This window comes from Pantherophis guttatus, chromosome 1 (genome assembly GCF_059756535.1).
Source record: "Pantherophis guttatus breed Tessera chromosome 1, ASM5975653v1, whole genome shotgun sequence".
Classification (NCBI taxonomy): Eukaryota; Metazoa; Chordata; class Lepidosauria; order Squamata; family Colubridae; genus Pantherophis; species Pantherophis guttatus.
The window spans coordinates 188322982-188347647 of NC_142063.1; the positions used below are offsets into that span (position 1 = coordinate 188322982).

The 24666-nt window shown below is 37.5% G+C and overlaps 2 protein-coding genes across 11 annotated transcripts in view; one reads left to right on the top strand and one right to left on the bottom strand.

Moving 5' to 3' along the window:
* The window catches only part of RUNX2 (RUNX family transcription factor 2), a 233008-nt gene that overhangs the window by 183880 nt on the left and 24462 nt on the right, over window positions 1–24666 (bottom strand). The gene's annotated exons all lie outside the window — the stretch shown is intronic.
* The window catches only part of SUPT3H (SPT3 homolog, SAGA and STAGA complex component), a 263150-nt gene continuing 249673 nt past the window's right edge, over window positions 11190–24666 (top strand). For 2 of the 5 annotated variants that reach the window (XM_087882233.1, XM_087882235.1), the window contains exons 1-2: window positions 11484–11681; window positions 14967–15067. In XM_087882233.1, the coding sequence (XP_087738359.1) occupies window positions 11670–11681; window positions 14967–15067 (113 nt within the window). In that variant the 5' untranslated portion in view covers window positions 11484–11669. The other 3 variants (XM_034426773.2, XM_087882236.1, XM_087882238.1) reach the window with 3 other exon arrangements.

Sequence of the window (24666 nt, forward strand, 5' to 3'; positions counted from 1 at the left end):
GGCATGACATAGATCCCATCAGCCAAAGAGTATCAGCTGGAAGGGACTAGAAAACACACATTTTCTGCAGTGGCCCCTGATCTATAGAATATCTTTCCTTCGGAGGTTAGAATGGCCCCAACCCTGTTAGTTTTTGGTAAGGAAGGCCCTAAAAAGCTGGCTATGTTCAGCTCCTGAACATAAGTGGAGTGCTGAATATATTAAAAACCCTCTTTCCTGAAGAAGCAGGCAGTGCTTCATTTATAAAATCTTGCCAATAAAATGACAAGGACTTGTGCAGGCATTTATCAGGAATCAATAGAGATTTGAAGGTATACACACCAATTTTTTTTGCCAGTGCTACTATATGCATTAGGCACCTGAGATAGAGTGGACTGCCACTCAGTTGAAGAATTCAACTGCAACACCATATGAATATTTTCTATTCCAAAGAGTATAGTTAGCAGAATAAACCCCTAGGCCTGCAATTTAAAAGTTATTTCAACATGTAGCATTTGCTTGGATTTGTTGGTAGAAGGAAATAAAAGTTATTCCAGTGTGAATGGCTTCATATTATTGTGGCTTTTACTGAGGTTTTGGCTATTCACATAATGAAGTAGTTCTTATAGTGTGCAGATGAAACATTTGTTTGAAACCATTTTAGCTGACTCTGTTGCTCCTTCATTTAAGATGCCTGTACTATTGGTGCTTCGCTATTTTGCCACAAGTATCACAAAACAATGACTTTCGAAGTTTCACCTCAGAGAGTTGCAGTGGCAACAAATGGGGTCTTGGGGGCTGCATATGCTCCCTTGTTCCTGCTTTACATTCTTATGAAGACACTGTAATACTCAGTGTTTTACTTAATTTTAAATCTTAAAATTCTTAATTTTGACAATTTCATTATCTGCTATTACCTTAGAGTTTCAGTTCTCCATCTCAATAGAACAAGCTCATACACTTAGGGAGTGCATCGAAAGTGAGATTTGCTCTTAAACCAAAAAGTGCCTTGATAGTACAGTGGTTTAATGCACTGAATTTCTACCCAATATTTCAGTAAGTAAATAGCACTCACTTGGTTCATCAATCATTTAAATATGATTTCAAAAATGAAAGATGATATAAACATGAGAAACACAGTATATTAAAGAAGCGGCACAAACCCCTATCTTCATCAACTACAGTTCCATTTATGCACCAAAGCCTGCTTTAATAAAAACTTTTTCTTTCTTTTGCAGAAGAAAAACGACTGAAAGAAAACTAGTCTTAAGAGGAGACGCCATAGTCTGAGCATAGCCTGTCTCAGATGTTGCCCTTACTCTGGAAGCTCCAAGACAAATTTTGCCAGCATCTTTCTGGGTTATGAGATTGCATCACAATTTTTGGACTCCAGCCCAGAAGCCTTAGCAGAATTCCAGTCCCCATAAAGAAGAAAGCCAGGGCCCTTTAACTAAAGATGCTTTGATCATTAGACACTCAGATGGAAGGAAGCTGAAAGCTTAATCTCCAGTTTCATGTTGCTGAAATCTCACTTTAGCCTATTGTAGGATTATCCTGCAAATTTCTGCCTCAGTCTGAGTTTGACTTCTGATGACTACTAGATTGGTTGATGTTTTCTTGACAGCAATATGGAAGTGACTGCCTTCTTCTCAAACCCATATTTCAACTTCCAAATTTAATCTACACAATTGAATTTCCTGATAATCTTTTATCCAAGTACTAATTACTGCAGGTTTGGCCATACCTAAGTCTTTGAAATCAGCTAAGGTCAGCTAGATAATGTCAGTTAGCAAAATTCAAATAAATGCACCCCAATGGTATTTGGACTATGACCTCTGGATATTTTTTCTCAGTTTAGATCCTGAAAAACATGAACAAACTATTAAGTATGTACAGTATATAGAATGGTCCTTATATATCAGATTATTGCTTAATTGGTAGCATTTCTGTTTAAATCCAGAGGTCTACGGCCCATTCAAATATTGAATTCAACAAAAGAAAGCCTGGAGGGTTGCCTTTTCAGTTTCTGTCCATCAATCTATGTGCCACCACAGAAAAAACTTTCTTCCTTGTAGAGATCCACCTCCTTTGGTGAGGGGAATGGAGGTGACTCTTAAAATCTGGATAGATACATATGTGAGAAGGTACTCCTTCATGTAATTTGGTCATAAGCCATTTAGAGCTTTCAAGGTTGAAATCAACGTTTTAAATTGGGTCCAGAAACAAACTGGCAGCCACTGTAGATGGCAAAGAATTGGAATAATATGCTTGCATTGGTTTGTCCAGTGAACAAACTAGCTGCTCTATTTTGAACTAACTTTCCAGATCATTTTCAAAGGCAGCTTCTTGTACAGCTCATTCTATAATAATCAAAAACTTATTTTCATCCTCTATGCCCAGATTTAGTTTCTTCACCAGCAGCCTGATCTCTGCTTCTTTTAAAACACAGCTTTAGCTAGAGTATGGCCTTGGATAGGTTCTCATGTATGAAAATGAAAGCAGTAAAGATGTGAAGGAATGAAAAATGTTGTGAAGAAGTGTATATCGTATAGGTGCATATGGTTATTATTGATATGGGAGATAGTATACAAATCTCCTGCATGCGTAATTCAGGAAACACTTGAGAAATTTTAAGTAATTAAACCTGTTCTTTAGGTTTCAGCCAATAACTTACCTATTTTGGAGTATGCAGAAGTTATGCAAACAAAATTTATCAAAGTTGAAGTCATGTTACATATCATCCCAGAAGAAAGAATATGTGAAGTTTTTAATGCAAAATGTTGAACTATTAAAGATGCATTGTGAAAAATTATTTAATTTTGGAACCTTAACTTGAAGGTTTATCTATTGCATTTAATGGAACTTGGCAATGATTATAGTACATGAAATACACATAGAATAAACTGCAGGACTTAATTTAGGCAAACACCACCCCCATCCAACCCTCCCCACCACCCGTACCTTACTTAATAGTCTCCCACAATTCAATGGTGCTACCTTTCTGTTTTCAAACTGTATTTCAGAAAAAAAATAGAAGAGGAGGTTTTTTTGTGTGTGTTCTTGGTCCGTTGCAACTCATTTTGGGATTTATTACATTTTTTAAACATAAGGACCTAATTCTTATAATCTTTCTTTGCGGTCAGTTTTCTTGCTTTTTGACTAGTCCTTTCTATGTATACACTAATAAAAGTATCAGTAGTAACAAAACTTTCTCCTTTTGTTGTTGTTTACGTGTTTTTTTTTATTTTAAACATTTGTAATGCTGGTTTAAGAATCAGGGCGAACTGGGAGCAACCCACCACTGGTACAATAACCAAAACCCAAGGCGAAAGACAAACAAGCATGTAGTTTACAATTTGTAGATATCATATATAATATTAATATAGTTATAATTATAATTACATATCTAAATGCCATTTTATCTTCACCAGTTTATTTAAGACCACATTTGCATTTCTTTAGTTTTCAAAATCATCACAGTAGTTCAGCCACATGTTACAAATACTCCTGTACTTTGCAAATACCACCTAATTTTCCTAGGAGACTATTTTTGTATTTGGAAAGATTTTATCATCTTCCCTGAAGCAGGGCTTTCTGAATTATATTAACTATAAAATTATTCAACACTGCCCTATAGGTAACTGACTATAGTCCACAAAGGTAGTGGTATTTTCAGTTTTTACCCAGGTGTCTCAGGCTTAAAGGAGATAGAAGGAGATCTTTTGTCAATTCATGAAGGAGCAGCCATATTTGTGGAATACAGAAATCAAGAATTCTGAAATGAAGCTATTTTCAGTTTACTGTTCCAAGAGATGGCCTAAAGGGCGTTGTCAAGATGACAGTTGGTCAAAAAGAGCAACACCAGCATCGTTTAGAATGAAACTTAAAATATTGTAGTTTTGCCAGTGATGACAAGGCAGAAGTTTTTCCTCTTCTCTCCCTATCCTCTAATAATAAACATTGTATTGTATGACAAAATACTGTGAACCCTAAGATTGGAAAAGGAAGCAAGAAAATAACTTTTGATACTGAATAGTATTAAATTTACTGTCTGGGTGACATTAGAGGTTTACCATTTTTTGATTTTAGTAAAAATATTACTGAAAATAATATGTTTTAGGATTAACATGAAATGAAGAACACTTGGGACAAATTACATTTCCAGTGACAGGCATCAGTACTTAGAAATTTTATCAGACTGATTGCAAAAGGTAAGACCACACACATATGTATTGATAAGCCTTTTAAAGCTTTTGTGAGCACACATTTCAAAAGGTAATGCATTTGTGGAATTTAGGGAATGTTCATTTCCTGATTTTGGTTAATGACTTTTTAAAATACAGCACAGATTAATTTTCATGCATATGTTTCATATTCTCAATGTAAAAGTGTGCATGAAATCTCTTGCGAAATAGAATTAGTACATTATTTTTTTCATGCATTTTGACGGTTCAGATTTTAACTTCAGATACACTGGAAGAAAAATGACTCATTGAACTTATTAAAATAGGCTGTATTTGCTGGGGGCAAGGAGATCAGCCACAAAAAGCAGCAGTGAGGTACAAGTCTTGCCCTCTTTATTTGTGCATTGCAATGTCATATACATGGCTGAAAAGGGTAGAGCTTGCAATATTGTCATTGACATTTTGAGAAAAGTGGAAAGATCCTGAGGATACAGCCAGGCCCCATGGTGAAGATTGAGATCCATTCCTAAGTCTGTCTTTAGGTCAATTTTCTATGTAAGTCGGAACTTGTACTTGCAAACAGACTGCCTATTACTAAAAATGGCAAATGGCCATTGTTTTTCCTTGAGCTAATGAACTACTGAAAACAGGATGTATTTAAAAAACGCACAGCTTTAGCAGGTCATAAAAAATATTGCATGGCTTGAATTGGTTTGTTGGCTAGGAGAATGCCGTCCATCATTTTTAGTAATGGTGTTTGTAGTACGTGTGGACATCATTAATCTGGGGACTGCCTGCACTACTGGCTATTGCTTGTAACACTTCTGACCGATAAGCTAACAGTCTTTCAAGGTAGACCAGGCAGGACATGAATATTAGAATTCTACTTTACTGATATTCAGGCAGTCCTCTTTTAACAAGCACTTGTACAGCAACTGTTCAAGCTTATGAGTAAATACTTATGACTGGTCCTGTAAATATGTCCATTGCAGTCTCTCTGTGTCACATAGTGCCTGCCTCGCAATTACAACATTGCAGCATCCCTCAGTTATTGCCATTTGTGGCCTTCTTTATTGGCTTCCTATAGGCAAAGTCAATGGGGAAAATGGCAGGAATTCACAAATAGCAACCACATGATAAACTCTCTTAATGACTCATTGTGATTTGCCTAATGATGGCAACCAGAAATACTGATGAACAGAATGTTCATTGCTTAAGTGGCTCAGTCATATGACTTCAGCTTTTATGACTTCCAGTCCCAATTACCATTATGCAAGGACTACCTGTAGACCAGGGGTGTCAAATGGCCGCCCTTGAAACAGCGAAGAACTGGCCCCCGGTGCTTCTGCCAGTGAAATGGAGCGTGGGAGGGCTGCATACAGCCCTCCCACAGGCTCCATTTTTGGCTATGACAGCACCAGCAGCCCTCTGCCAGCGAAAACGGAGCCGGGGAAGGCCATGCGTGGCCCTCCCAGGCTTTGTTTTCAGCTGCAATGGCCTCCTGCAGCCCTCTGCCAGTGAAAATGGAGCCAGTGATGTCGAGCTGGCCCCGCCCCCCCGCCCCAGGTCGAACATAACACTGATGAGACCTTCAATGAAATCAAGTTTGACACCCCTGCTGGGTGTCAAACTAAAGTAATAGAATCTTGAAAGTGTAACAATGTTTTCTCTTCCTTCTTAACCTGAATTTCTGTTCTCCCATATTTAAAACATGTTTTTGTACATATGGCTGCATTGTTTATCCAAGGTCATATCTGTGGCTCTCCCAATAAGCAAGGTGTTTCAGAGCATGCAGAGATTCAAACATAGCAGTTTTTGTAGCTCCTTAAAGAAGCCATGCCTTTCCTGGGATTTCATGACTGTCCTTTGCAAAAAAATCTTGAGGAAAAAAATGTTTGGTTTAAGGGGCTGCAAAGAGATGGTATATTTGCGCCTATTTGCTAAAATACACCTTTTTTGCCTTTAAACTAAACTGCAGCATAGTCATAATATTTGCATAAAAAATAGAAAGCAAAAGAATAGCAAGTTGCCAGGCAGAATACTTTTGGTGTCCTAATTATTACTTTTATGTATATTCTGGGATAAGAAAGCTATCCCTTCAATGTATCAAAAGTAATAGGTTCAACCTTTATGAACACAGAAAGAATCTCTTAGTCAGGGTTTAAGCCACTACTGGATAAAAGACCAGTGTTTTCCCACCACGTTCATCGATCTGTTATGACAAAGTCTGTACTGATTTGATAAACTATAAACATTCTGTATTAGAGTAGAGTAGAGTAGAGTAGAGTAGAGTAGAGTAGAGTAGAGTAGAGTAGAGTAGAGTAGAGTAGAGTAGAGTAGAGTAGAGTAGAATTCTTTATTGGCCAAGTATGGTTGGACACACAAGGAATTTTTCTCTGCTGCATAAATTGTCAGTGTTCATACAAGTGATAAATCATGATTATAATCATAAATACATTCATCATAAATCATAAGATGGAACACTCTGATAGTTATAGGATACTAAATAAACAATCAACAGAAATCATACTAGGGTACTAAATAAAAAAATTAATATAAATCGTAAGATACAAGTAAAAGTTATAGTCATAAGAAGATAAGCAATAGTAGTAGAAAAGATGAGATGGATAATAGTAATACAGCCCTACTCGGTAGTTCGACAGTGTTGTGGGAATTAGTTGTTTAGCAGTGATGGCATGGGGGAAAAAACTGTCCTTGTGTCTAATTGTTTTGGCGGGCAATGCTCTAAAGTATTGTCTTGAGGGAAGAAGTTGAAACAATTTATATCCAGGATGTGACGGCTCTGTAGCTATTTTCACAGTCCTCTTTTTGGCTCGTGCAGTATACAGGCTCTCAATGGAAGGCACGCTGGTAGCAATAGTTTTTTCTGCAGTTTTAACTATCCATTGAAGTCTGTCTGTCTTGTTTGGTTGCAGTGCCAAACCAGACAGTTATATGCAGCAAATGACAGTCTCAATAATTCCTTTATAGATAATTTAAATTATTTTCAATAATTTCCTCTGTATCAGTAGCTCCTTGGGCAGTCTGAGCTTTCTGAGTTGGCGCAGGAAGAACATACTTTGTTGTGCTTTTTTGATAACATTTTTTGATGTTAGGTGTTCATTTTAAGTCTTGAGATATTATAGTACCTAGAAACTTGAAGGTCTCTAATGTTGATACTGTGTTATCTAGTATTGTAAGAGGTGGTAGAATAGGAGGGCTTCTCTTAAAATCTATTATCATTTCTACAGCTTTAAGTGTGTTCAATTCAAGACTGTTCTGGCTGTACCACAAGGCTAGTTGTTCAACTTCCCGTCTATATGCAGATTCATCGTTGTCTTGAATGAGACCAATGACTGTTGCATCATATGCAAACTTGAGGACTTTAACAGAGAAATCCTTTAAGATGCAGTAGTTGGTATAAAGAAGTGGAGAGAGCACAGGGGGGGGGGCTTGTGCTAATTGTACAGGTATCTGATTTGATTTTGCTTATCTTCACCTGCTGTTTCCTGTCTGTTAGAAAGCTTATGATCCACTTAACAAGTGTGGTCAGGCACAGCTAGCTGAATCTGTTTAGTTAAAAGAATATTTGGAATGATGGTACTGAATGCTGAGCTGAAGTCTACTGATCTGTTTGCTCAGTAGATAAATTGCAAGGGGTCTAACAGTGGATCCATGATGGTATTCAGGTGGGCCAGCATTAACCTTCATAACTACGGATGTCAGAGCAACTGGTTGGTAGTTGTTCAGCTCCTTAATGGAGGGTTTCTTCAGCACCGGGATGATAGTAGAGCATTTGAAGCAAGAAGGAACATAACACACCTCTAGTGATTCATAAAGATATGGGTGAAGATGGTGGCCAGATGGTCAGCACAAGCTTTCAAGCAAGGAGTTAACTTGTCTGGGTCTGGTGCTTTTACAGGCTTTTGTTTATGAAATAGATTTCCCACATCTTTTTCTGTGATCACCAGACGTGGGGGCCCCAAAGGGATGGGATCAGTTGTAGGGGGCTTGGCAGTTGTTTGTGTATCCGAGATGGAAATGGTGGTGATAGTGACAGTGGTTTCCTCTCAAACCTACAATAAAACACATTCAGGTCATCTGCTAGTTGTCGATTCCCTTCAGCATGGAAAGGTGGTTTGCTGTAACCAGTGATATTTTTAAGAAGTTTCCACACATTTGCTGGTTCATTTGTTGAAAGCTGATTCCTCAGCTTTTCAGAGTAGCTTCTTTTTGCTGCTGATCTCCCTTGTTAATACATTTCTGGCCTGATTGTACAGCATTCTATCTCCTTTCTTGTAGGCTTCCTCTTTGGCATGACGTAGCTGCCTGAGTTTAGCTTGTTGTTATTGTGTTGAACCAAGGCTTGTTGTTACTGTGTATTTGCAGGTTTCTGGTTGCCACACATAGGTCTTCACAAAAACTTACATATGATGTTGGCAGCTGTGGGACACTGTTCATTGTATGATTTACCTTGTACCTTTTCATAGACAAAGGCTTAAAACCAACAATGAAATCAGTGAAGTCTTGGACTGAGGAAGCAAAGTTAAAGCTACAGGCTTGCCTTGATTGCACCGATTGGAACGTTTTCGAAAATACCTCTGCAGACGTCTGCAGGTGAACTCACAGCACCTGCAGACGTCTGCAGAGGTATTTTCGAAAACGTTCCAATCGGTGCAATCAAGGCAAGCCTGTAGCTTTAACTTTGCTTCCTCAGTCCAAGACTTCACTGATTTCATTGTTGGTTTTAAGCCTTTGTCTATGAAAAGGTTCAAGGTAAATCATACAATGAACAGTGTCCCACAGCTGCCAATGGTAAAGCCTGATAAGTATCCTTTAATGTTGTGCAGCAGTGTCTAAAGTATTCTTGTCTCTAGTAAGACAGTTGACATGCTGAAAGTATCTTGGTAGCTCTTGGCTTAAATTAGCACTGTTGAAATCTCCTAACACAATGAGGAGTCTGGGTATCTCTCTTCAGCCCACATAATCTGGTCAGCTAGAGTTTGTAATGCATTGTTTATGCAAACTTGTGGAGGAATATATGTTGCAAATAGAATGAATGAGAAAAACTCTTAATGGAGAATCAAATGGTTTGCAATTGACAATTAATGTCTCTAAGTCCACATCACATAATTTCTTTAGCGTAGTTACATTTTTGCACCATCAGTTGTTGATATAAAAGCAGAATAAAAGAATACAGTAATACTATAAAAGGCATTGTGTCAATATATATTTAAGCATTACTGCATAACAAACAATGACTATTTGTTTTTACTACTGTTATTTGCAAACTGAGTTTGCTTGGTTTCTTTTACTCTGACTTTGAAAAACAGGAACCTAGAATAGCAATCCAACCCTTAATAAAGGACTAAGAAGAAACAGAATCATTGCAGAAAATTATTGACTATCCATTGATAAGGGTAGCATATAAGTAGCTGGGATATTATTTATGACTCTGCAGTTCAAAAATGATTCTCTATTGAAGTGCTTCAGACCTTGTGTGAGGAGAGGATTTCTTTGCTATTGATTAAAGTAGCTTTTTTCAGGTTTTCATCAGATTAATTCTTAAAGCAGACACAACTTTTTCTCAGTTTTTTTTTTTTTACAAATGTCTAAAAAGAAGACGCTACTTTAATGAAAAAGAGAGAAATCATCTGCTGACACAAGGTCTAAGTTCTTATAAAAAAATTTCAAAGCATTTAAGTCCAAACAACTTAAGTTTGAGATTTGGGGAAAAAAGGTTTAATTTTAATATGGTATTTTTTTTTAAAAAAAAGTGAATTGGACAAAAATGCAACTTTTTCCTAAGATGACTTTTATTACTATCATATGTCTATTTGATGTTACTTCCAAGCTGACAAAGTTCATATAAATTAATATTCTCAACTTTGAACAAAGGCATTATTACAACCACATAAATTGTGGATACATAATCTAAAGTACCTTTGCCAAACAACATTTTATTTAAACATAATAATGTTAACATTATTCTCTGTAAACATAAATTTGTAAACCAGTTTGGGCTAGAAACACGATTTGGTCTTGGTTAATAATGAAAAGTCAGTTTTAAATTTTTGCCAAAGAAACTACAGCAGAGAAATATGTCTACAAAGTCATTAGGAATGAAGACTGACTGGAATGCAGTGTTAAAAGCAGTGTAGTACTTATGTTCTGTATCACAACTAGTATGGATTCATATGAACATTTAGAAGTTTATTTTTAGAAATATGATTTTGTTAAGTATAGTTAGAGAAGATTAAATTCTAGAAACTGTCAAATTTAGTTTAACTCTACAGTATCAAAATGCTATTTTGAACTGGAGTTGAAACTTCCATGAGGTGTCCAAAATGACATATTAAATTGCTGAGTGTGATAGCTTTCATATAGAGAACTACGAATAAAACTTTTTATGCAATATTTTATTTCCTTTTAAAGTATGAACAGACTTCAGAAGAATTCCCAAAATATCAAAGATTTAGCTAGAACTTTATAATTACTAGTTTTAAATAGTGTTAATAAAATATTATCTTCAGCTAACGGTTCAAGCATAAACTAAAGCATGTTGAAATAATCTCTTATTCCATCTGAACATCTGAATTCACTTTGCAGGATATGGCATGCAGCTGCATTTAGATTCAAAGAAAGAGCAACTGCGGTACATTGACCCATTGAATATTACAGTAGGTTTTGAGTTTCATGTTAGTTGGATTTATTGGAGAAAATTGATTTGAGTGCTTCTGCTTTTGCCAGAGTTTTTTAATGTACGGAAGAAAGGAAATAAGACATGCATAGGATGTGACTTTGATGTGCAACAAGTTAATTATCTAAACCGTCTAACAAATCTTGGCTGGGGGAAGTAATTATTTTTAACGGTACAGGGTGGTCTGATGAAATGTTTTCCGCATCTCAATAAAACACTTCATATTCTTCGCAGTTTGGGAATGAAACTTCCCACGCTCGGGCCACGTTATCTTGGCAAGTAATGAAAACCTTTGACCAAAACGGAAGCAAAATTTTCCCTGCTTTGTTGTAGTACATGAACTCCCCTTGCTTTTAGGCAATAATGAAGTTACTGGTCACGAAATAAAATAGAATCGTGCAAAAAAAAAAAAAAAAAACGTTCAGGGAAAAGCCGAAGCGAATCTCCTTCTCGACCGAAAGCGCGCCTCCTGGCGTGGCCAGCTTGTCGGCCCGGTCCGCGAATCAGAGGCGACGCGTCTTTCGCCGCGACTCGCGCAGGAAGCGCCGCCATGGCTCTTCCCGATCGCTGAGACGCCGCTGCTGCCGAAAGGGCTGCTCAGGTACTGTTGGGGGAGCCTCTGCCCGCCCAGGCGGCCGCGTGCGCGGAGGCGGGGATAGAACGCAGTCCCCCCCCCCTTCCTCCCAGGACCCGGGGAAAGTCCCGAAGGGGCCCGCGCTTCCTTTCGGAACAGGACCGAGCCAATCGCGTTCTGCCCGGATCTCCCTTTAGATTGAGAAACGCCGGGATAGCGGCGTCTCTGGTTTATGAACCAAAAGGTGGAATTAAATGCCGACTAAGCATGCATGACAAGCGAACATGTGGCTCTCCTAGGCCGGGAAAGGTCACGTGCAGGCCGGGGATTTTTGCCAATTTGCTAGCCAGCTTGCTGGCTCGGATAGAGTGGTGGTGGTGGTGGTGGTGGTGGTGGTGGGGAGTGTCTGTCCTGACGCCCGCCGTCCTCATCGGCTTCACCGCGCCACTGGGTCCGGCGGCCACGTGGGGCTTATGGGTGGAGGTGTCTTCTTGCTTACAGCCTCCAACTGCGGCAGCGGTGGCTTCTGTTTTTTAACTGCTCGTTTTTCTGTTCTCGGCCCTCAAAATGGAGCTGAGAAACACCAGCATTTCCAAAAAGCAAACCTAAAGACTGAAAGGGAGGGCTTTCCTTCTCGAGACAGAGGTGAAGCCAATCCTCTCCTGATGACCAAGAAGATCAACATCTCCGAGATAACCCAGCTGTTTTTTTTTGTTTGTTTTTGTTTTTTTAACAAAGCATTGACATAATTCTACTCCCATTCACAAGGGGCTTGTGCAGTTTCTGACTCAGCCATCCCTCCATCCTATCCCTGCATATTTGAAGAAGTGTGCAGCTGCTTTGTTCAGGTCTTATATTGAGTAAAGGACTATAATAGTTTTCCTTTAATACTGTTTCAGCCACAGTAGTACTCTACACTAAAGTAGTTCAAGATTAGAGGTTGCATGGGAAATTTGTTTTCCTGTTACTCAATTGTATGGCAAGTGGTTAGAAAGGGTAGAAATCAGCAACATGAATTTGGGTAGAGAGAATGGAAAGTCCTACACTCAGTGGTGGGTTTCAAAATTTTTTGCTACTGGTTCTGTGGGTGTGGCTTGGTGGGCGTGGCAGGGGAAGGATACTGTAAAATCTCCATTCCCACCCTACTCCAGGGGAAGGATACTGCAAAATTCCCATTTCCTCCATATCAGCTGGGACTTGGGAGGCAGAGAATAGGTGGGGGTGGGGCCAGTCAGAGGTGGTATTTACCGGTTCTCCGAACTACTCAAAATTTTCGCTACCGGTTCTCCAGAACTGGTCAGAACCTACTGAAACCCACCTCTGCCTATACTGGATTAAAAACATCACAGGCTTGAGTAGATAATGTACTGTGGGGAAATATCCATACACAGATGTATGTGCAAAAAAAAAATTGTTGCATTGAATTTAAAAGTGAATATAAATTTGCATGAAGTTCTAAAATGGGAAATGCACTCCTATACAGATAGTTGTTATGTTATGACTGTAATAGTTTACAACATTTTTTATGGCAGTTCGGTCGCTTAGCACTTCTGTCACTCAGCTGAGGACCCAGGTTCTGGATTGACAAAATGTCTTTGTCAAGAAATGTTTTTTTTTCCCCTCTGGTAGTCTGACCATATCTAAAATATTGCATCCTATTCTGGGCATCACATTTTAGGAAGACAAGTTAACTGGGACATAACCATGAAAAAGCAGACAAGATGATAAGAGGGCTGAAAAGAAAAACATGAAGGAATGCTTGGAGGTGTTTTCTGTGTTTAGTCTGGAGAGAAGATGACTCTGGAGAAACATGATAGAGGTCTTCAAGTGTTGAATGAGCTTTTAAAAGTTGTTCCAGAAGATGGGATAAGAAACAATAGTTGTAAATTACAAGGAAGTTGATTTTAGTTGAATGTTAGGTTTAATCTTACTAATGGTAAGAATTTAACAATGACACACTGTGTCAAAAGATGCTGGACTATTCTTTTCTGGAGATATTAGATATACTGTAGTAGTATATTTCTAAACGGAATACGGACTTGGATTAGATGATTTTCAAAGTTCTTGCCAACCTTGCAATTTGTGATACACTTGATATTACATGAACATCAGTGAACACCCAGCAGCACCTTTAAAGTGACCGGAGATTTTCAAGTTTTACCCTTAATTTGGAATAACTCTTTGATAATGGTTTGTCTTACCCAATTTGAACATGGAAAGTGCAGAATGACTTGGAAAATAGCATTTATGAGGTGCTATTAATGGAAGTTTGTGTTTGTAGCCTTATACCCTTGTAGAAATATAGATTGCTTTGAATGGCCAGTTAAGCCTCCAAAGTCCAAGGTGTTCATTTTAAAACTATTACCCATCCTCTGTGTTAAAAGAAAAATATCTATCCCAAAGGAAGAGCTTAAACTTGTTAGGGATGCACTGAGGATAAGTTAATGGTGCCACGCCACACATAAACCCTCTTCAGGCATTTAAAACTGAACAAAAATGTTGTGAGTGCTGACATCAGTTTGAGAAGGGGGATATAGGAATTAGAACCTTTCTTCCTCCCCTCCCTTACCCCCTCTCTAAAAAACAATGGAGGCAGAAATGGAGGGGGAAAAGTGAGTATGAAATCGATTGCCATGACACCTGAAGATGACAGTTTTTAAGAGAAAAACTTCAGGATCACCCTTTCTGATTTTATATGGGGGGAGAGGATATTTTTATATCTGTCTATCTGTCTCTGTCAGCCTGCCTGCCTGCCTACCTTATTTAAATTTATCAAACGTTAACAATGCTACCTGTAAACAATCTGCATAAAAACGACTGTTAGAGACCAAGCATTTTAACTTGAATGGTGCAGTGGTTAGTCTCTTAAGGAATGTCAAAAAGGGATCAAAATTTAAGGCCAGTTGAATTATATCTCAATCACAGTAATTATTGTATGATGGTATAGCTAATATAATTCAACTTACATATTAAGTATTAAATCCTTTTAGGTTAGCACTAGAAAAAATATTGGATGTTTATGCAGGATGTTGGTCAAAATAAAGCCTGAACTGAAGTCACATTAATAATATTTATTAGTATGTATTATTTTTGCCTACCTGTGTGATAAAATAAGATAAGAGCCTTGGTAGTACAGTGGTTTAATGCACCCTGTTATTAACACAGCTGCCTGCAATTTACTGCTGGTTTGAATCTCTCCAAGGCTCAAGGTTGACTCAGCCTTCCATCCTTTCTAAGGTAGGTTAAATGAGGACCCAGTTTGTGGGGGCAATAAGATGACTTTGTATAAATATACAAAAGTATGAAGGCTATTGCTTAATGCATTGTAAGCCGCCCTGAGTCTCCGGAGAAGGGCGGCATATAAATCAAATAAAAAAAAAAATGCATCCTGAAAAAATTTTACATGCTGAAGAAAGTATTGCAAATTTTTGGTTGGAGCAGTTAGGTTTGATACGTTCAAATACCTTTGAAGGTTTGTGCGGTTCATTTGCTAAATTTCATGTGTTGTCCTTGTTTGCTATTTACTTAGATGAGCAGTACTGGACCCAGCCCAATGTCAGCTGTTCCATCTAGCAGTGGAAGAGGGACTGGGAGATCAACAAACTTTATTCTAGAATTGCAAAGTATGATGTGAGTATAATTCTGTTTCTACATCTCACAATGTTTATGGCTAGGCAATAGTAAAGGAAAGGTTTGATTAATATGTATTTATGATCTGATGTTGCAAAGAGTAAAATGTGTTACAAGATTGAATAAAGTAGTAAGGAGGTCCCTTGAATGATAAATAAGGCAATAAATATAAAATGCTATGTATATTTTATAATAGCTTTACAATTTTCTACTTTTGTTTATGCTTAACAATAAAATAATTGCATTTATAGTAAACTTAGCATATGTAGATAATTTAGAACTTTGTTTTCTTCCTCCTGACAATAAGAATGTTAGGGATGATGATTTACAGTGAATTAATCCAGTTCTCCTTTGCAATGAAACCACAAAATTGTTTTTAATTTTCTTTTATTGTTTTTTTATTGGTCCATGATATGTAGGTTTTATAGAGCTATAGATTACATATTTCATTCCATATTTAAAGTGTGATTAGTTGTCTTCTACAATGGACCAAATTACAAATCTTGATTTAGAAGAAAGACTCCTATTAATCAGAGAAAGACATTTTAGCACATGCCATTTTCTCTAATGTACATCCAGAATAGATGTAAGGGAAGTAAGATTGTTATTTATGATCATTGCTTCTTATTTATTGACCAATTTATTTACATTTTAAGATAAAAGTGATATCTTTCTATTAGACCTCCAGAGGGAGTATTATTATAAATATGGTGCCTAATTTTTTAACGGCAAAGATTTGCTATCCAAATTGAAATTGCACTATGCTTTATGTATTAAACCTTTATGTAGATTTAATTTGTTTTAACAATGAGATGACATATTTAGAAGAATTCTTGTGACTACCCCTCAAAAGATAACTTCAGATTTTTTAAGCTAGGACAAAAACATTCTTATAGACAAAGAACACTTTTATTTTTAAGATGTAAAATGAGTAACTGAGATGGATTATTCTGTATATTTCATGGCCTCTCCCAGTTGGTATGTCCCTGGTAGTTACTTTATGCTTTCTTTTATGAAGAAAAGCAGAAGTAGAAGATGTAAGATAGTGAATTGGAATGGTTTATGATAATACTGGGCTATGGAAAATAGTTTGGATTGATGTGAAAGGTTTTTAGTGCTTGGTATTTGCTATCCTGAGGTATGTATTCTTGTCTTTAAAGTTTAGTTTCTTCCCTAAATACTTGGTGTACTTGTAGGGAAAAAAATGGCCAATTTCTCAATTTTGAGATCCTAGTAACTATAAGTATTACAATTTATGGCAACTTTGAAAGAGTCTTATTAGAAATATATTCCACTTTAAGATTTTGAAGGAACAATGATACATTTTTTATTTAGCTGCATGAATTAGAGATATAGTACAGGTGTTTCTTGACCACAATTGAGCCCAAAATTTCTGTTGCCAAGCACGGCACTTGATAAGTTAGTTTTGCCCCAGTTTAGCAACTTTTTTTTGCCACAATTAAGTAAATCACTGCAGTTGTTAACTGAATTATGCAGTTGTTAATCAAATCTGGCTTCTCCCATTGATTTTGCTTGTCAGAAGCTGGCTAGGAAGGTCAGACTGATGGTCACTTGATTCTGGGACAGTGCAAATGTCATAAATACATGTCGGTTGAGAAGCACCTGAATTTTGATCATGTGACCATGGGGAACAGGAGACCACAAAAACAAAAACAAAAAAACCCACTATAGTTACTAGGATCTCAAAGTTGAGAAATTGGTCATTTTCCCCCCTGCAAGCATACCAAGTATTTAGAGAAGAAACTAAACTTCTCTAAAAAAAGAGGACTGGCCTGATTCTATGTTGGTTTTAAAGTTTGATACTGATTTTTAATTGAAATGTTTTAAATTATGGGCCAAATTTCATTTAATTATTTTTAAAATTATTTTAACTTTTGTGTACAAATGTTTTTATTTTGGCTGTTCACCGCCCTGAGTCCGAAAGGAGAAGGGTGGTATATAAATCCAATAAAAAAACCAAAGAACATGAGGCAGACCTCAGAAAAAGGTGGAGAGACAACATCAAAGACATACTACAACAGCATAAAAAATGATGGTTGAGGCCGCCAGAAGTAAGCAACCAGAACTTGTTTGTCCCTTGACACCCAAAGTGGTAAAAGAGGAAGTAAGGAAGAAGAAGAAAACTGGTCATAAGTCTCTTTTTTCAATGCTATTGTAACTTTGAATGGTCATTAAATGAATGGTTGTAGGACTACCTGTACTTGTGTTTCAACAGCTTGCTTGTGGGATTGTTCTCAAAAGGAAGCTATATTTTTCAATAGAATTTGTTGTTGTTAGTTGCGAAGTCGTGTCCGACCCATGGTGACCCCATGGACAACTTTCCTCCAGGTCTTCCTGTCCTCTACCATTCCCTGGAGACCATTTAAGCTCACGCTGAGTGCTTCAGTGACTCCATCCAGCCATCTCATTCTCTGCCTTCTTCTTTTGCCCTCAATCTTTCCCAGCATTAGGCTCTTCTCCAGTGAGTCCTTCCTTCTCATTAGGTGGCCAAAATATTTGAGTTTCATCTTCAGGATCTGGCCTTCTAAAGAGCAATCAGGGTTAAACTTCTCTAGAACTGACCGGTTTGATCGCCTTGCAGTCCAAGGGACTTGCAGGAGTCTTCTCCAGCACCATAGTTCAAAGGCCTCAATTCTTTGGCGCTCAGCCTTTCTTATGGTCCAACTTTCACAGTCATACATTGCAACTGGGAAAACCATAGCCTTGAGTATACACACTTTTGTTGGCAGGGTGGCAGGTATCTGCTTTTTAGTATGCTGTCTAGATTTGCCATAGCTTTCCTCCCCAGGAGCAAGTGCCTTTTAATTTCTTGGCTGCAGTCTGCGGTGATCTTGAAGCCCAGGAAAATAAAATCTGTCACTACCTCCATTTCTTCCCCATCTATATGCCAGGAATTGAGAGGGCCAGGAGCCATGATTTTAGTTTTCTTAATGTTGAATTTCAAGCCAACTTTTGCATCTCCTGCTTCACCCACATCAGAAGGCTCTTTAGTTCCTCTTCACTTTCTGCCATTAGAGTGATATCATCTGAATATCTGAGGTTGTTGATACTTCTCTCGGCAATCTTAATTCCAACTTGTGATTCATCTAGCCCCACCTTTCTCATGATATGCTCTGCATATAAGTTAAATAGGCAGGGTGACAGTATACAGCCTTGCCGGACTCCTTTCCCAATTTTGAACCAATCAGTGGTTCTGTATCCAATTCTCACTATGGCTTCTTCACCCGCATATAGGTTTCTCAAGAGACAAATAAGATGATTGGTACTCCCATCTCTTTGAGAACTTGCCACAATTTGTTGTGATCCACACAATCAAAAGCTTTAGGATAGTCAAAGAAGTAAATGTTTTTCTGGAACTCTAGCTTTCTCCATGATCCAACATATGTTGGCAATTTGATCTCTAGTTCCTCTGCCTCTTTGAAATCCTGCCCGCACTTCTGATAAGGACATCATTTTTTGGTGTTAATTCTAGAAGGTGTTGTAGGTCTTCATAGAACCGGTCAACTTTAGCCTCTTCAGCACCAGTGGTTGGGGCATAGACTTGGACTACTGTGATGTTGAATGGTTTGCCTTGGATTCGAATTGAGATCTTTCTGTTATTTTGGGGATTATATCCCAGTACTGTTTCTCCTATTCTTTTATTGACTATGAAGGCTATTCCATTTCTTCTGAGGGATTCTTGCCTGCAGTAGTATACCTGATGTTCATCTGAATTAAATTCACCCATTCCTGTCCATTTTAGTTCGCTGATTCCTAAGATGTCGATGTTCAGTCTTGTCATCTCTTGTTTGACCACATCCTTATTCTATAGAATAAGGTTTCCCTAATTGAACAATTGCTTTTTCACAAAGAGTTGCCAATACATGCTGTGGGCCATCTCCATTCCATGGTACTTTTATGCCTTTTAATCTGAAGCCCTGAACCAACCTGGTACATGTCTGCAGTCATGTGAAGAAAAACAATTGGAATTCACAAAGTACCACTTGATGTTCTTTGCTGGAATGTAGAGCAGTTAAAAATCAACCATCTGGATTTACCCTTAAAATATCTGTGAACTGAGTCCCCAATCTTTTATTTGGATATCATAGTAGTACATTTTGTTTTTGTTCTTTTGTAATACTTCATTTCTTTCCTCTGATCCAGCAGTACATTTATATTTTGTTCTTAACTTTAAGTGATACAAATTCAATAATATGTTTTGGTATTTGGACTGGGAGGAAATAAAACAGAACATTTCTTGGATTTGGAAATCAAAGGGCATGAATGTGGAAATTATGGATAAGCAGCTGAGAAGCATCTTTATTATAATTGCAGACTTCCTAATTAAGCACTTTTGAAATTATATATCCAAATCCTATTAATACATGAATTCTGCAGAAATATAAAACGTAGACATCTTCATATTCTTTTAAGACCAAGGACAGTTTTGATTTTAAAAGTTATCCAAACAAATAATCCTGATTCTGAAATAATTTATCAACTATTTCGTTAACTTCATTGGAACTGAGGGAGTTAGTACATTTATTTCTTCTACTTTGTTTCTTAAAAGAAGTCTTTTTAGCAGAAATAAAATTTCATGATAAGAATAGACTATGAGCAAATTTAAAATTGTTTTCCTTAGCTTCTGATTTATAGCATTAATGGCCAATTGTTCTAGGATTCTTCAAGGCTTAAACAACAACAATGTAATATATATCCCTATCTTAGAGCACATTTATTTGTATAAAAGCATATTATTCAATGAAATCAGTCTTTAAAGATTTTAAGAAATGGTTTTATCGTAAAGAGATAATAATTGAGTTTGCCATTGTTGATAGCTGTTCTTAATGACCTCAGAAGCAGCTTTGGAAAAGATCTAATGGGACTGTGAAAAAAAAGAGAGATTTCCTGATGATTCTCCATATATGATATTTGCTCTACGGTCTAAAATTTAAATTGAGGAATGGAAACATACAGAAAAATTCCAATTTTCCTACTGTTATGCTCATGTTAACATATAATTTATGTCAAGACATGAGTATGCACACTGAATACACTTCCTTCATCTCCTGTAAAGAATAAAGCTACAGTACAAATTAATAATAAACATAATAAACATAATTAAAATGAGCAGAGTGGAAATTGGAAATGTAATGGTTTTGACTCCAAAAAGGCTCATTTCAATTATTTAATCTTTCCATTAAATATACCCTGTTAACCTGAAAATGAGCCCCTCCCAAAAAATAAGCCCTCCCCAAAAATATTTAAACGCATGCGCAGCGGTCCCCGCCATTTCCTCTAGTTCGGGAGACAGAGCTGGAAATCAGGTAAGACAGCAAGAGGAGCCCTGACTTGCTCAACGCACCCCAAAATAATAAAACCTGCCCGAAAATAAGGCCAACTGCTTATTTCGGGGTTCAAAAAAATATAAGACGTCTTATTTTCGGGGAAACACGGTAGGAGAAATATATTGAAGCTCATAATATATTGGACTACGTACAGCTTAAAACTGGTACATTCCATGTAGAGAACAATTATTTAATACTTGCACTCCTTATATATGAAGTAGTCTTCAGTTAAAGGACTTTTAAGAAGGAAAGGCTTTTAAGCAGGAAAAAGTCTTATGTACTGTGTACGTTGGCATTTTTGCATTTGGGGAATGAAAATTGCCTTATGTGTTGTCGGTATGAAGGCAGTGACTAATGAGACAAAGAGAAGCAGGACAAGAAACCTCTAAGTTATTAGTATTTAACTATATTGCATACTGTTATTTGTATTAATAAACTGCATTTTGTCAGTATTATAAAATATACTGTATCAGTAGCAATTAGAAATCATATTTTAAAAATGTATTCTTCACGCAAGATAATTTTTTTTTCTTTAAAGCACTTATATCGTATATTTTGAGATCTGTATGCTAGGAAATGTCATGTAATATTAAATAAAAGACCTTTCAAAACATAGGACTTTAGTTTCATAATTTCTCTTGGGGAATGAAACCAAAAGAAGTAATAATATCCAGAAAGAAATATTAACAACTGCCATAACAGTGTTAAATGCAAAATAATGTTCAGACATGAGCCCAATATTATGCTTACACATTCAAAATGTCACAGCAGCTGAAAGAAAAATGGAAGCTTACATTAAGTGAGAACAGTGCAAGCTTACAGCAGATAGTATGTGTGTCTGTAATAAACACTTGTATAATTTTAAATATTTGCTTATAATCTTTGTATTCTGTGTAATGTTTTGTATTTTTAGCTCTGCTTTGGTATAGTTCATTGTTTTAATGAAAAGACTAAACCTATTTATGTTTGGTATTGTATATTGAATATGCTAGCGTAATATTCAAGATAATTCTTCTCTAAGGTACTTTTAATATCAAAAACATTAAATAAATCTACATGAAGATTCCTCAGTAATTCATTCTTTTGTCAGTTTTCTGTGGATGGTGGTGGGGTGAGAATAGTGGCTCAGCATGTTTAAAGCTTGATCCCATCAGTTTTCTAAGAAAGGAATGGCACATTATTTGTGGAATCCTATTGTACTTAAAGCAAATTATGATAAAAAGTTTGACCACCTTTTATTTTCCTGGCTTCAAGTTAGCATTGACTACTGGCAACTGCCTGGACATTTTAAGTCCTTGAAGTTTTCTGGGCAAGATTTTTCTGGAAGTGTTTTGCCATTGTCTCTTTCCTTGGGTTGAGAGAGAGGGACTGGCTGAAGATTACGCAGCTGGCTTTGTGCCTGAGGCAGGATTAGAACTCACAGTCACTTGATTTCTAGTTTGATGCCTTAATCACTATACCAAATTGACCAACTTTTATTTATTAAGAAAAGAGAAACTTAAAATCAGGTGGATTATATGTTTAAAGTTACTATAAAATATCCCAGTTAGATCAAAGTTTTTCTCTTCTCAATAGAGAAAGGTGAATGTTGTATTGTGGAATGCATTTTTCCTGAAAGTGCAAGATATATTTCATCTTTAAGGTTACACAGTAGCCAACTCTGTTCTAGCCACTAGTGGTCTGTGTTCTAGCCTAAATGTGACCCTGTGTGTTTTCCTAGTATTTTCTTACTTTATTTCAATCTTCAAATGTGTTTATTATTATTGTCATATCCATCACTCTAGAGAGTTGATTTTGGTTGATGTTGGAAGGAAATGATAATAATGATCTTGTCTGTTAAAAGGCTGGCAGATCAAGCTGTAATTTGAGGTTACCACAGGATTTCTGTATTCCATTCCATGATTGAATTTCTGAATCTAAACATTTTATCGAGTGTAAAAATAGCTTATTTATTGTGTTGGACTTTCAATTTGAATCTTTAAAACTTCTGTTAGGAAGGAGTTGCCATGAGTCCTCTATCCCCCAAATCAAAGGTATTATCAAACTAGATAAGGATGTTCCTGTATGCTGTACATTGCATATTATTCAGAGGGAACACCCTAAGTAGTCACATTAGGGATAAATTTTGTTAGGATACGTAGTGTTTTGCTATCTAGTAGCTCTACATTTCATTGTTCTAAGTGTTTTGTATTAGCTCTGTTATGTCTAGCAGGGTTTAGTTATAGTTGTAGTGTTGTTATTGGATGAAACCGATGAAGTCATGCGCGCGGGAGATTCTTTTGTTAGCCATTGGCTGGAGCGGTTGAACTGTTCATATATAAGAGCTGTCAACTGCCGTTTCTAGCTGAGCTGTTACAGTTACATTACATTGTGAAGCAATAAAGAGTTACAGTTACAATCATGAGTCGCCTCAGTATATATTGCAACAATTTAACACTGGCGACGAGGATGGGATATTCCTGAGGCGAATTGAAAGCAGAATCAACAGAGAGTGTGAGTCACCCAATACACAAACTGCCGATCCACGAAATGGCTCCTCCAACTTTCACCCCATACAACGCTGCCTCTGAGACCTGGGATGCGTACGAAGAGTGGTTTGAATGTTTTTTAGAAGCCAACGATTTTACTGACCTCTCAAGCAGTAAGAAAAGGGCTCATTTTTTAAATGCTTGTGGCCCTGAGGTATTTGCTACTGCCCGAGCGTTACTCACTCCCCAGCCTGTGCATACTACTTCCTGGGAAGTTTTGAGGCAGAAACTGAGGGCTCACTACGCCCCAACTCCGTCTCGTATAGCCGGTAGGTTTAATTTAAGGCAAATACTGCAAGAGGAAGGGGAGCCTGTCAACCGTTATGTCGCCCGTCTGCGTACAGCCGCCCTCGACTGCGAGTTCCGGGATTTAGATGACGCTTTGGTCGAACAGTTGGTTTGTGGGGTACGCGACATAAACTTACAGAGGCGTTTGTTAGCGAAAAAAACCTTAGATCTTCAAATGGCCATGGAAGAGGCCCAGGCGGCGGAGATGTCAGATAAATCCGCCGCGGACATCTGTAAGTGCCATCCCTCTGCTAATCAAGCCACAACTGTCCATAGTGAGGAGGTTGTTTCCGAAGACGATGAAGAAGAGCCGGAGGTCAGTCGTATTAAGACGTTTACTGAAAAAGGTGGGCGGCCAACCGGAAAAAAACCTCTTCCATCCTCCTGCCTCAGCTGTGGCGATCAGCACCCCCGAGCAACTTGCCGGTTTCATTCAGTGACATGTCGACGTTGTGGCAAACTTGGCCATCTCGCACGTGTCTCCGCTCGGGTCACCAGAGGCAATCTACTTTTCGACCAAAAGGTGCTGCAGTTAACAGTGAAGACTGTTTTGCGATATTTAACAAGCTCAGTAATCTCTTAAACAGAGAGCCGGTTTGGTGGAGTGGTTAAGGCATAAGGTTAGAAATTGGGAGACGGTGAGTTCTAGTTATGCCTTAGGCACAAAGCCAGCTGGGTGACTTTGGGCCAGTCATTTCCGAAATCTTGCCAAGAAAATTGCAAGGACTAGTCTAGGCAATCATTAGGAATCAACACTGACTCAAAGGCACACATAAACAAAATCTTAAACGAGCTATAAAAATTGTCCAGTATTAATAGCCCTTTATTGCAGATCGGAGATGACATAAAAAAGATCAAAATACAGGAATTTTAGTGAGCTCTTGCCTTTTGCTGTTAGCCATTGCCCTTTATTAGATCTTGATTGAAAAGCAGTATGTGTCACTATGCTTTACTATATCTGAAATAGATTTGTTCATATATGCTGCTTCTTTCTGTTTGGTATTGCTATCCTCGGTGCTTGGTAGAACAGAGATGCTAAAACCCACAAGCTATACTACCTTCCCTGCATTCACTGGCTGTAGTGTAGGTTCCCCTATCCTTCCTTCTTTCCCAAACAAGATAAAATGTTGCTCGCATTTACATCTGGTGATTGCTATTAACATCTTGAAAAGTGGGAGTCAATTGAGAAACTAAAGCAATTCCTATTCTAATTCAGCTTTGTATTCTAAACGGGCCTAGTCATTTGTAATAAACTGCAGTAGAACGGATGTATATATAATGAACTTCATGTGTCTGTCTTAATAAACAAATTATGCAAGGTTCTTTTGTTGTTCACTAGTTTAAAAGATGTGCGTGAATGTGGAGCAGTATCACATATATCCCTTGCCTAAATATAAATTGAATAAATGTATATAGCTTTGTTGAATAAATCCAA